Below are 12,795 nucleotides of genomic sequence, written 5' to 3' on the forward strand. Positions count from 1 at the left end.
AGGTGAATGTTTGGTTGTAACTACCCTTTTCATTTTTCTTGATACAAAAGTAACGACAGAAACAACAGCGGTCATCTGGCGAATGCCAGGCGTGATGCGAAGTGCCTTATATGCATAACTCCTTTGGATTCTCACCGCCAGCCTGAAGGTTGTCCCATTTTACATGTAACATTACAAGAGGCTCAGAGGGGTTACATGACAACTGGCAGGGCTGCCCAGCAGGATCCTGGAATCCAAACTCCATGGTCTGTGGGCCTCTGACCCTGTGCTTTCACACCCACCATGCCATCCTGCTGCCCTGGGATGGATTGGGCCCATCTGCTTAAGTTCGTACCACTCGACAGCTGTGGAAAGGGGAGTGGGTGAGATGGCTACTGTCTGCCACAGACAGTGGGGAGTGGGCCCTCAGGAGCATGGCTCACTGCCTTAGGCCTGGTCTTGGTTCCTGCATGTTCCACCTAAACTCAAGTGAATGACTTGACGTCACTGCTTTCAAGCAGAGAAGTGTGGGGTGACGGTGGCAGGACAGAGGGGCGCCATTACTCTCGTCGCTCCTGCTTCTTTCGTGGTGGCAGTCGTATTCTCCTCCTGGGGTTTCTCTTGTGTGGGTGAGCGAATCCAAGTGAAATGTGTTTCCATTGAGTCCGTAACTGTTGAGTGTACCCTCAGTGTGGGTGGCACCAGCCCGGTGGTGTGCACTCCTCAGCATTCGGGATTTCTTGCTTTCGTCCCTCTGGGGCTTGCACACAGGCAGGCACACTCACGTGGAATCAGTGTTGATGGCTTTGGCTTCGGGCGGGCTGTGTTTTTGCAGGGGTTAGGTGGCAGGGTCGGAATGTTGGCAGGGAAAGGAGAAGAAGATCGTGTTTGCTCCTGTGGACAGCTCTCTGGTGTGCTCCTGCTGTGATCCTGCCCACCCCTGCATAATGCCGCTTCTCTTCTCTCCTTCTCAGGGCTCCGCCAGGGTCACCCCGAGTGTCCAGCCCCACCTCCAGCCCATCAGGTATGCCTGGCCCATGGGGGCAGGGGGCGGGAGTGCAAGCAGTGGAGTCACTGTGGGTGTTCCTGTTAAGTCTTGACTCTGGGTGCCCCAGACTGCAGCCATAAAGCCACGGTGGGGAGTGTGGGCAAATGTGAAAGGCACAGGAGAGGATGGGTGCACATGCCCTTGGCAACAGTTGTGTTTTGAGCTCTTAGCAGCCCTTGAGCTGAGTCTTTATTTACCTGCATGAGCTCATGTAGTCCTTGCAACAACCCCGCAAGGTACGTATTTTATTCCCTTTGGTAGAGCTGCGTTTCAGAGAGTTGAGGTGACTTGTAAAGGTCACACAGCTACCAAGAAGCAGCACTTGGATTTGCATTTAGGACTGGTGGGCATCGAGGCCTGTGCTGGATCTCTTCCTCTCTGCAAACAGGGGGTTCTGACTGGGCAGAGTAGTTTATAAAAGGAAAATTCCCTATCTGGCTAGGCTGGCAGGGGCCGGGGGAAGGGGATGCACGAGGGACTTTGTGTCTTGGTGATCCAGAGAGTTTGTTTTGCTCCCCTCCCCCTCTGCCTCACCTTCACCCACCGAGGCTCCTGAGATGATCGGGGATGCCAGCCTTGGGGTAGAGTTGAAGCCCCTGGCAGTTTCTGGCCCCGCTGCCGGCTGTCCACAGACTGGAGGTGGCTTCTTAGAAGATCCCCTCCTTCCCTCAGACCTGGACAGATGGATGCGGAGTGTGATGCTGAGGCTGTCCGGCTGGTGGCACTGTTCTGCCTTTGCATCCTTCCCGGGATCCAGCCTGTAGACAGGGGCGGGTCAGCGTCCCTATGGGGCACCTCTGACTCACGGCCCTCACCAGCACCTCTTGCTCCCCCTCCTGTGCTGAGGGAGAGGCTGAAATCGCAGGAGCTTGGGCTTGCGAGTTTTTCTGACATTCTAGTTTCTTTCTTGGAGCCAGGACAGAGAGGGCTTTTGGAGGGTGGGGAGGAGGGATGCTGCAAGTTAGCTAAGGCTCCCCACCCTCACAGCCACTTGCTTGCAGGTATGTGCGCATGTGTCTTCTTGTCCCAAACTGGTCACCACCTACAAGAACTGTCCTTGAGTAGGCAGTTGGCTTGAGATATAAACCTCACCCCCACAGCTGCAATGAGAAGCTTTCCATGGGGACAAGAAGTGGCCGGGACTCAGAGTCAAGCTCAAACCGGGCTCCTTACCTCTGGGTGCTGGTCCCCAATCCCACTCAGGCCCCTGTCATCCCACCAGAGAGGTCCTGCCATGCCTCATTCTTGGCTGCCCCACCTCCACGCCCCACCTGGGCTGGGATTGAACCCTGGTGGAGGTCTGGATTCTTCACAGCTTCTCAGCATCCGGGGGCTTGTTCTGTTTAGTGCCAGAAAGCCCTCGTAACTTTTAAATATCCCGGCGGTGTTCCTTTCGCTGTCCTCTCCTCTCCACTTTATCCCGCTGTGGTGAAAGGTTAGCAGAACGAAATGTGAGTGCTGCCTGCATTTGACAGAGGGGGAAGCGAGGCACTAGGAGGTTGATGATGGGGTAAAAAGCTGGAGGGATGGGGGAGGTGCTTCTAGAAGCAAGAGGTGGGCTTCCCCAGTGGGCATCCTGGACCCTTCCTCTGGAAGAAAAGTTGGGAGAGATGTAAAGATGTGAGCCCCTCCCTTCCTCACCCCAGTGCCCAGTGGAGAGGACGGCCAGCCCAGGGACCTTCCCACCTCTCCGGGAAATGCATGGTGCTGGCAGCTACCCACCACTGCAGCAGCAAGGGCTCCATGCCCTCTTGTTTCCTGGGCCCTTAGAAATCAGGGAGGCCGCTGCCAAGAAGCAGCTCTGGCAGGTGATGGGAGCTGCCAGAGGTGGGGAGAAGGCCAAGGAACAAAGGACAGGAGCCGGCCTGCCTCCGGGAGGGCTGGAATGTGTGCTGTGGTCTGGCTCACCTGGAACCCAGGTGAACATGTCACCCGAGCTGCCCTCTCTCCTGAGAGGTCTCCCGCCCACTCCACCACTTGAGAGAGTGAGGGGCGGGCAGTGGAAGGCTCTGTTCCAGGGCTGGAGAGCGTTCAGCGCAGGCTCTCCTTCCTCTTCCAGAGCAGTCTGGGGCCTTTCGGGAGACTTCTGCCTGGTCAGGCAGTCACAGTGTCGGGAGCCAGAGCTCCGGGTTCCTGGGCCAGTCTGGCCCTGGCTCTAAGCTCTGGAGTCACAGGTTGAAGGCAGTGGACTGATGGGAACCAAGAAATGGTGTTATCAGTTTGGTTCTGAAATGGCCTGAGGTTCTTGCCAGCCCTACCCAGCTTGTTGTCACCGGCACTCCCAAACTGGCCACACTGGCCTTGCCAGAGGAAACCTCTGGCCTTGGCCTTGGGTTGAAGAGCAGCCAAGAACCCTGGACTGCAATTGGGGGTCACACAGGATGTGTATGGGGTGCAGCTATCTGGGGCCTTCCCTGTGGGCTGGATTCTGATCTGGACCCTCTGCTGCCTGCCGTCTCCCTAGAAACATGAGCCGGACCATGGAGGACAGCTGTGAGCTGGACCTGGTGTACGTCACAGAGAGGATCATCGCTGTCTCCTTCCCCAGCACAGCCAATGAGGAGAACTTCCGGAGCAACCTCCGTGAGGTGGCCCAGATGCTCAAGTCCAAGCATGGAGGCAACTACCTGGTGAGGATGGGGCCTCGTGCCCATCGTCCTGTGCCTTCTATGCTTCCATCTGCTAGCCACCTCTTCATGGCTGATATCCCTGCCACCAGCCCCTGTGCCAGCCCACCCTCTTCTCTTTGTTTATCTGCCCTTCTCCTCAGGCAGCTCTCTTGCCTGAGTCTTCAATCACTCTCCAGCCCAGCTCTACTCTAAGCAGTGTGCTGCAGCTGGAATGTGGCATCTGGAACTCTGTGTGTGCATGTGTGTGTTGGCCAGGAGAAGAGAGTAACAATAAGAGTTCAGGTTATCGAGCGCTTGCTGCTAGCCAGGCCCTGTTCCAACTGCTTTCCATGCACTTAACCTTTGCAGCAGCCCTAGCAAGCAGGCACTTGCTAGAGCACAGAGAGGTGGGGTTATTTGCCTAAGGTTGCAGGGTCAGGAAGTGGCAGAGCTGGCACAGGGTCGGTGCCTCTGAGAAGTCTGAGGGCAGAGTCTTGGCAACATGTGTCTTAAGGGACCCTGGGTTGCTGGCACCTGGCTTGGCCTGGCCCAGAGGAGTCACCTTAGCACATGGGAGAGAAGTACTGGCCGTGGTCTCCACTAACGTAGAAAGGCCGATCTGTCCTTGGCCCCAGGGGAGGGCGCAGGTCCATTTTAGAGGGAGGTGCCTGTGGACTGGACCCACAGATCTGATCTGTACAACCTCAGGTGGCTGCCCCCAGGGTGTCTGAGGTGGGATGTAGGAGGCCACATTAGTTTCCCAGGGCTGCTGTAACAAATGAGGCGGCCCTTTCTATCCACGAGTTTCACCTCTGTGGATTCAATCCACCATAAGTTGAAAATACTCAGAAAAAACCCAACAGTAAATAACAATAAAAAACAATACAATAAAAAACAATACAGCAGAACAACTATTTGCAGAGCGTTTATATGTATTAGGTATTACAAGTAACCTAGAGATGATTTAAAGTCTACGGAAGTATATGCATAAGTTATATGCAAATAGTACATTTTTTGATATGCAAGTTGTATGCAAATAGTACATATTTTATGTAAGCGACCTGAGCATCCATGGATTTTGATATCCACTGTCCACGGCGGGGTGGAGGGGTCCTAGATCCAAATACCCCATAGACACCAAGTGATGACTCTACCTCAAATTTGGTGGCTCAAAATAACAGAAATTTATTCTCTCACAGTTCTGAAGGCTAGAAATCTAAAATGAAGGTGTTGAGGGGGCCATACTCCCTCTGAATCCTATGGGCAGAATCCCTTCTTGCCTTTTCCTAGCTTTTGGTGGGATTCCTTGGTTTGTAGCGCATCACCCCAGTCTCTGCCTCCATCTCCATGTGGCCTTCTTCAGTGTCTCCGTGTGTCTTCTCTTCCTATAAGGACATCAATTATTGGACTTAGGGTCCACCCTAGATCCAGGTTGATCTCATATTGAGATCCTTAACTACTTACATTGGCAAAGGCACTGTTTCCAAATAAGGTTGCATTCTGAAGTTCTGGGCGGACATGACATTTTGAGGATACTATTCAACCACTATAGAGACCCATCTATTAGCTGCACTGGGGCATTGTTAAGAGCCTGGCTTTAAACATCAGAAAGATCTGGGTTCAAATTCTGGCTCTCCTTTTACTAACTACATGATCTTGGCTGTTTAGCCTCACTAAGCCCTAGCTTCTGCATCTGTATAGTGGGTCTAAGATCTACCTCTTATGGTTGGTGAGAGAATTAAGCCAGCTGTTAGATGTAAAGTCCTTAACACAGGCTGGCAGGTGGCAGACATTCATTGAGTGATGGCTGTTGTAACATAATAAAGTGTATTCCTTTACAGAGTGCAAGAGTGGATGAAAATCCACCTATTTCTGATTTTAGGAGTCCAGGGTTCTATGGGACTTGGTGCCCTACCACCCCTCTCTCTATCCTGCCTATTCCAGACTGGGCTGTCCCCTTTTCTCCCCAGGAGACGACACAGTGGCCTTTGAGTTTCCCAGGCAGTGGGGTGGAGGTGGGAAGTTCTGCATGCCCCCCTCGGAGGTAGAGGCAGGAATTCCAGAGACTGGGGAATTCCGTGGGATTCTAGTGGTCAGGAATGGGACCCCAGTGGTCAGGCATTGAAAGGCATGTGCTGGGAGAGGTATGTCAAGGGTCTGATTGGGACCACCCAGGATGGTTTGCCCCTCTGATGGAGGATGTCTGGTGACAGAGAAGTTGCAGCCTTGTGGGATGAGGTTCTAAGGTCCATGTGTGAAGAGGAAACCAGAGATTGCCAACTACTTATCATCTCACACCGCTGGATTCCCGTTCAGTGTGACGAGAGGCAAGCGGAACTGGAGACAAGTTCCATCCCTTTCTCGTCTTCCATTCAGGACATCCGCTCATGGAGCGGGGTGGCTCAGTGTCCTCATCTCTCTCTCTCTCCGTCTTCATCCTGAGGACCTACAGTTTAGTTCCTCTTGGTGACGGTGTGTCTGCTGGGACTCACCTGCATGTTCATGTATGGATAGAATTCCTATCAGGGGAGAGAGTGAGAGCAGGCACAGGAGGTCCAGGGAGCTCATGGCTTTTCGTGGCCAGGCCCCTGGCTGTGGGAGGACGTCGATGCCCTGCTGGGTGCTGTCGTGGGCTCTTCAGAGGAAGTTGGTGATGATGCCACCGTCCTTTCTGGGACCAGCAGCCCATGGTTCTCTCTCCCCTCGCTGCGCTCCTCACTCTCACCTCCTCATGCTCTCTTCCTTTTTCTCCTTCTAGCTGTTCAACCTCTCTGAGCGGAGACCTGACATCACGAAGCTCCATGCCAAGGTGAGCCAGTGGCTGTTTTGGGGTGGGGGAGGAGAAGGAGAACAAATGGACTCCCTGTCCGTGGTTCCCACATAATAATCTTGGGGAAAATGCTGTGACAGTTTGAAAAGCCTATTCAAAGTCAGAGTGCCATCTTATATCCGGAAAATGGAAAATGATCTATTTATCCTTTCCATAATATAAATTACAGAAAGCAAAGCTTGGGGCAGTGACTTTCCACCCAGGTCTGCCTGCCGGGGAGTACACAGAATCTCTTGGGTGAGGCTGGAGTTGTGAGAGGTTTAGTTTTTGGATTTAAAGCAGTTGGGAGTTGCAGCTTTTGACCTTCCAGCTGCCATTTTTTGTTTTTTGTTTTTTTTGTTTTTTTGAGACGGAGCATCCCTCTGTCGCCCAGGCTGGAGTGCAGGGGCTTGATCTTAGCTCACTGCAACCTCCGCCTCCCGGGTTCAAGCCATTCTCCTGTCTCAGCCTTCCGAGTAGCTGGGACTACAGGCTCCCACCACCATGCCTGGCTAATTTTTGTATTTTTAGTAGAGATGGGGTTTCGCCATGTTGGTCAGGCTGGTCTCAAACTCCTGGCCTCAAGTGATCTGCCCACTTTGGCCTCCCAAAGTACTGGGATTACAGGCGTGAGCCAGCGAGCCTGGCCCTGCTGCTGCTTTTTACCCTGTTTGCTCGGGGGGCTGTGTGCGGGCTTTGCCATGGGCATCTGCTCCTAACTCTGAGAGTTTGGTACATGCTGCTTTGTGACCCTGGGGTGGTGATGGACTTCTCTGGGCCTCAGTGTGCCCCTCTGAAAGTGGCCTGGCGGGATTAGGTGTGCTCTACGGGTCCTTGCAGAGTTCTCTTTTACTTTAAAGTTGGTGAGTCTAGAAAGGTTTTGAGAAGCCCGAAGCCCGCTCTTCACGTCTGCCCTTTGTGTCCTTAAGGCTGCTCTTGATTGGCCTGGAAAGTGGATGGTTTGTGTGTCCAGGGCTTAGAAAAGAGTCATGAACATCAGACAGCCCTTTGCTTTTTCCTCTCTCAGCCTGAGCCAGGCCTCAGGGCTGTCTGTGGGAGAAGAGCTTGAGGGCAGTGCTTGGGGCCCCTCAGCACGTTGGAGGTCAGTTCTATGATAGGGACCTTGGGGTCATCAGCTCCAAGCCTTTCTTTTGTTTTTTTTAAACACACATATGGGGAAATTGAGACTGGAAGAGGACATGAGGCCTAAGGCCCCACAGTGAGTCAGTGCCAGGGCCAAGACCTGGACCCAGGGTCTCGAGTACTGGGTCATGCACGGCCTTTACTCTTCACATCCCTGCCTCCTTGCTGACCAGTGGGCAGGGAGGAACCAAGTCCTGGCAGGAACCAGCAGCTGTGGGCCGCTGCCCAGGTACTGGCACGTGGCGTGGGCGGCTCCTGCTGGCTTGGTTGACTCTGCAGGGCTTCTGCCCTCTTCTCACTCATGGCTTGGGCCGTAGGTACTGGAATTTGGCTGGCCCGACCTCCACACCCCAGCCCTGGAGAAGATCTGCAGCATCTGTAAGGCCATGGACACATGGCTCAACGCAGACCCCCACAATGTTGTTGTTCTACACAACAAGGTCAGAGCTGTGACGTGTGTGTGTGTGTGTGTGTGTGCCTGAATGTGTCCTTGGATGATCGTGTGTACCTGCCTATATCCTTGAATTTTGTGAGCATATAAGTCTGTATTTTTCTTTCTAGGGGATAATAGATTCTGTCTTGGGGGGCACCTCTAAGAAGTGCAGGTGACATCACCTTATGTCCACGGCAGTGGATGATCAGATGTGTTTTTTCTAAGACTTAGTCCCCACCTGTTTCCCTCCCCTGAGGCCTCCTTTCTCCTTATGTTCTCCCTTAAATCCACACCCCTCTCTCCAGCCCCAATTCCTTTCCACCAAGGCTTCTAGATAAGCTCTGGGGCAGCAGGGCTGGCCTTAGAAATAAATGCTTTTGTGTTTGGGGTTCTTTCAGGGAAACCGAGGCAGGATAGGAGTTGTCATCGCGGCTTACATGCACTACAGCAACATTTCTGCCAGGTAAGAGGGGCCTGGAGCCACCCATCCTCTGGAACATTGACAGTATGACCCCCTTCGTCTCATCCACCCACAGCCTCTCTGTTCCCTGGAGTGAGGAGATAAGCACAGAGGGAATGAGAAGCGATGAGGAGGGGTGCAGGGGCCCCCAGCTCTGAGGCAGGAGCCTCTGGACAGACGGTGGGAGGGAAGAGAGTCCAATTCTCTTTTGGGGGCTCTGGTGGGGCAGGCTTGGGAGGCAGGCCTTGTCCTGAGCACCCCATGCGGCCAGCTCCTCGGAGCCACATTTCCTTGCCAAACCGCCTTCTTTTTCCCTGGGCCAGCAGGAAGGGAGTCAGAAAGAAATGTTGGATCAGATCTGGGTCTGGCAACACAATATAGAATATAGAATAGAATATAGAATATAGAATATAGAAGTTGTCTCATGCATTCCTCTGCCTCTGGACAACAGAAGGCCCTTTTCCTACCTAGGTGTTTGGAACAAGAATAAAGAACATCCAGTCACTGACTCCCTTTCCCATCCCACTCTTCAGAGAGGCAGAGGGATTCACCCATTCATTTTGTTATCCATTCAACAAGGAATATGGCCAGGCGCAGTGGCTCACATCTGTAATGCCAGCACATTGGGAGGTCAAGGCAGGTGGATCACTTGAGGTCAGAAGTTCGAGACCAGCCTGGCCAACATGGTGAAACCCTAAAATACAAAAATTAGCTGGGTGTGATGGGGCAGGTGCCTGTAATCCCAGCTACTCAGGAGGCTGAGGCAGGAGAATCCCTTGAATCTGGGAGGCGGAGGTTGCAGTGAGCCGAGATGGCACCACTGCACTCCAACCTGGGTGACAGAGGGAGACTCTGTCTCAAAAAGAAAAAAACAATACATATTGGACAGCCAATGTGTCAGGCTCTGTTCTAGGTGCTGAGAATGTAGCAGAGGGCAAAGCCAGGTCACTGTCTTCATGGGCATTAAACACGCAAACAAATACATTAGTAATAGCAGGTGCTAATTATCATGAAAGAGTAAAGGGACTCGAGAAGGGCAGTGGTGAGGCGGGTACATGGTCAGAAGAGGCCTCTTGATGTGGCGACACTGGAGCAGAGACCTAAGTGACCAGGATGGGAAAGGCTGAGCCGTATCAAGCCTGCGGGATAAGCCCTGCACATTGAGAGAAGCGGAAGGATGGGAATGTGAGGGGCTGGGGTGTTTGAAGCTGAGCAAGTGAGGGAAGAGGAAGAGGAGGGTAAGCTAGGAGGTGGCAGAGCCAGGGGCCTCGTGGTCTCACTGAGGACTTTGGAGTTTGCTCTAAGAGTGATGGGAAGTCACTGGAGCTTTGTGATCTTTTCATTTCAAAGTGATCTCTCTGAGTGCTCTGTGAGGACGGGTAGAATCTTCTGTGGAGGGCCTGCCAGGAGGCTGTAGTGTTAGGACTTTGAGCAACCCAAGCCAGTCTTACCTTTGCTTAATGATGAGCAAAGATGAGGCTGCACCCCTACTGCACTCCTATACCCCTATTGTGTGCCATGTGTGACAAGCTCCTTATGGATGTTCCCTCCCTTCATCTCCATAGTCACCTTTGAGGAAGGGGCAGTTATCACCCTCATTTGATGGGTGAGGAGAATGAAGTTCAGAGAGATTCACGAACTTGTACCAGGACATGGGGCTTATTAGTGGTAGACCTGAGCTGGGCTCCCAGCCTGCTGAGCTTTAAAGCCTAGGCTGAGTGCTGCCCCACACAGTTGGAGAGATGCTGAAGCACTCTTTTCCAGAAAGCTTCTCAGCACAGGATGGCAGGGGGAAGAGGCTTGTCTTCCCTGTAGGACAAGGGCTGGCCAGAGGGCTCTGCAGGTCTGAGGGAGCAGGGATGGGGAAAACAAGGGGTTCTTGGATGCAGGAGTTGCCTCTTTTGACCACCTGTCTCTCCCTGCAGCGCGGACCAGGCTCTGGACCGGTTTGCAATGAAGCGGTTCTATGAGGATAAGATTGTGCCCATTGGCCAGCCATCCCAAAGAAGGTAGGTCTCTGGGGCTCTCAGCCCCATGTATGTGTGTGTGCCCTCACTGTATGTGGGGACAAGACTTGTGTACTCACAGGGATGGGATAGCTGTGCCTAGGTGGGGGTGCACCAGGCACATGTTTTCAGATGCTAGTCTGCAGTGGTATGAGCTCAGGCACACAAAAGAGCCCAGGAGCCAGCCTGTGGTGTGTGCCCGCAGGTTGGCACAGCACTTGACTCTGAGGCCGTGCTAGAGAGCAGGGCAACCTTCGTGGAGAAGCAGGAGTCTGGGGATAAAAAGGCGCTGGCATAGGAAGGCATGTGCTGTTCTTGGCCCTGGAGGCAGGATGGCTTCAGTGCTTGGATGAATCTACAGGAGACTGTGTCACTACCCCCTGCTGTGGGAGGTCAGAGACTCATGATAAGGGTCACCTTCTGGTGGGAGAGTTTAGACAGTTTTACTGAGAGCTTTCAACCGCATGGTCTTATTGGAGTCTCACAATAGCCCAGGCAGGAAACAGGGCAGGGATGGATTTATTCATTCAGCAAACTTTACATCATCTACTATGGCTCCAAGCACTGAGATATCTAGGTGAATAGGAAAAAGTCCTTCCCTTGGTGAGCTGATACCCAATGAGAGAAATGGACACGAAACGAATAACCGTACAAACAAGACAATGTCAGACAGCAACGAGGCTAGGAAGGAAAGAGGGCACTGCAGACACGAGAACTGATAGGAGGGGAACGGGAACGGGGCTCTTTTAAGGGGGATGGTCGGGGAATACCTCTTAGTATAGAGGGGGTGAATTTGAGCCTAAACTGGAATCATGGTGAGCTGTCATGTGACGACCTAGGCATCCCATTTTGCAGATTAGAAGCTGAGCTGAGGGAGGGGCATGGCCAGGGTCTATAGCGAGTAGTGGCAGAACTGGAAAGCACATGAAAGCCTAGTAATGCCTGGGCCAGGGCAGTGCCCCCTGGTCGTGTGACCCACTGTCCTGAGGGATCCTGCTCCGTGGGTGACGTGTCAATGACATCTCATCCACAGGAAGGTGCACGCAGCATCAGGGGCAGGTGGTCTTTGGGGGAGGCTGCAGCCAGGGTGGTGGGAAACCCAAGCCCAAGCTGGAGACGTGGATGGTGGGACACAGGCCCAGTTCCATTTGCTGCTGGGAGTTGTGGGCCTGCCACCTGCTGTGATGTCAGCACCGTTCTGCACACTGGTGACATGGTGCGGAATCTGCCAGGCAAGGGCTTATGGAGCTCAGCTTCTAGTGGATGATACACATATAAGGAAACAATTCAGATAGTTATGAGAGCTGCAAAGAAAAAGCAAACTATGATGGCTAGAGAGTGATGGGGCTGGCAAGAGGGCTGATTCACATGGAAGGGCCTTCCGAGAAGGTGACGTGTAACATGAGATCTGGGTGGGGAGAAGGAAGCCTCCAAGTGAATGTGCCCAGGGTAAAGGATCCAGACAGAGGAATAGCACTGACTATAAGGGCCTGGAGGCCAAAGCATCCCATTTGCCTTTTTAGTCCCTGCACACACTGACTGGGCCAACAAGGGCCTAGAGCTGTGAGTCCTGGAGCTCTTTAGCCTCACCATGCTGAGGCTCTCAACACATGCCCCATCACCCTGCCTTGCTTGGCTGGCTAGAACTTTGCTGTCTCAGCTGGGGGCTCTTCCCACCAATGTAATTGGAAGCCCAAGAAGTGAGTGAGTCCTCAGGGAACCCAGTACCTTATAGTTGGCACAAAACAGTTGATGGCCAGCCTCAGAGTCAGCAACCAGAAATGGGATGTCTTTATGTGCAGAAAATTCTGGCTAGGCCCTCAGACACAGCAGCTGTGGATCAATGAGAGTCTTCTCAGGGGAGAAAGAATGATTGGTCAAATACTGCCTTCTCAGTCTCTGGCTTGCCATGTGTGTCTGCTGACCGTAATCACAGTTTGACCTTTGACCTTGAAGGATAAGGATACTAAGAGAGAAGCATGCTGTTCCAATGGCACAGTGTGACTTGGAGAGAATGAGCAGAGAATCACATCTCTGAATCTGAGCAGTGAAGGTCTGAAGACCAGGGATCAGTGTCACCTCTCAGGAATAGGATTATTTAGGGATTCCCTGGTGTATTAGTCCATTTTCATGCTGCTGATAAAGAAGACATATCCAAGACTGGGCAAATTACAAAAGAAAGAGGTTTAATGAACTCACAGTTCTACGTGGCTGGGGAGGTCTAACAATCATGGTGGAAGGTGAAAGGCAAATCTCACATGGTGGCAGACAAGAGAAGAGAGAGAGCCAAGGGAAAGGGGTTTCCCCT

General features: G+C 52.8%; 1 protein-coding gene across 15 annotated transcripts in view; it reads left to right on the top strand.

Moving 5' to 3' along the window:
- The window catches only part of TNS1 (tensin 1), a 205,819-nt gene that overhangs the window by 103,236 nt on the left and 89,788 nt on the right, over window positions 1-12,795 (top strand). For all 15 annotated transcript variants that reach the window (XR_004441577.1, XM_033230318.1, XM_033230308.1 and 12 more), the window contains 6 exons: window positions 954-1,003; window positions 3,492-3,657; window positions 6,395-6,445; window positions 7,906-8,028; window positions 8,420-8,484; window positions 10,407-10,490. Coding sequence is in view for 14 of the 15 variants with exons in the window: in XM_033230318.1 (XP_033086209.1) it covers window positions 954-1,003; window positions 3,492-3,657; window positions 6,395-6,445; window positions 7,906-8,028; window positions 8,420-8,484; window positions 10,407-10,490 (539 nt within the window). In the remaining variant the exon portion in view is untranslated. The remainder of the gene's footprint in view (window positions 1-953; window positions 1,004-3,491; window positions 3,658-6,394; window positions 6,446-7,905; window positions 8,029-8,419; window positions 8,485-10,406; window positions 10,491-12,795) is intronic.

Source organism: Trachypithecus francoisi, unplaced genomic scaffold (assembly GCF_009764315.1).
Source record: "Trachypithecus francoisi isolate TF-2019V2 unplaced genomic scaffold, Tfra_2.0 Lachesis_group13, whole genome shotgun sequence".
Classification (NCBI taxonomy): domain Eukaryota; kingdom Metazoa; phylum Chordata; class Mammalia; order Primates; family Cercopithecidae; genus Trachypithecus; species Trachypithecus francoisi.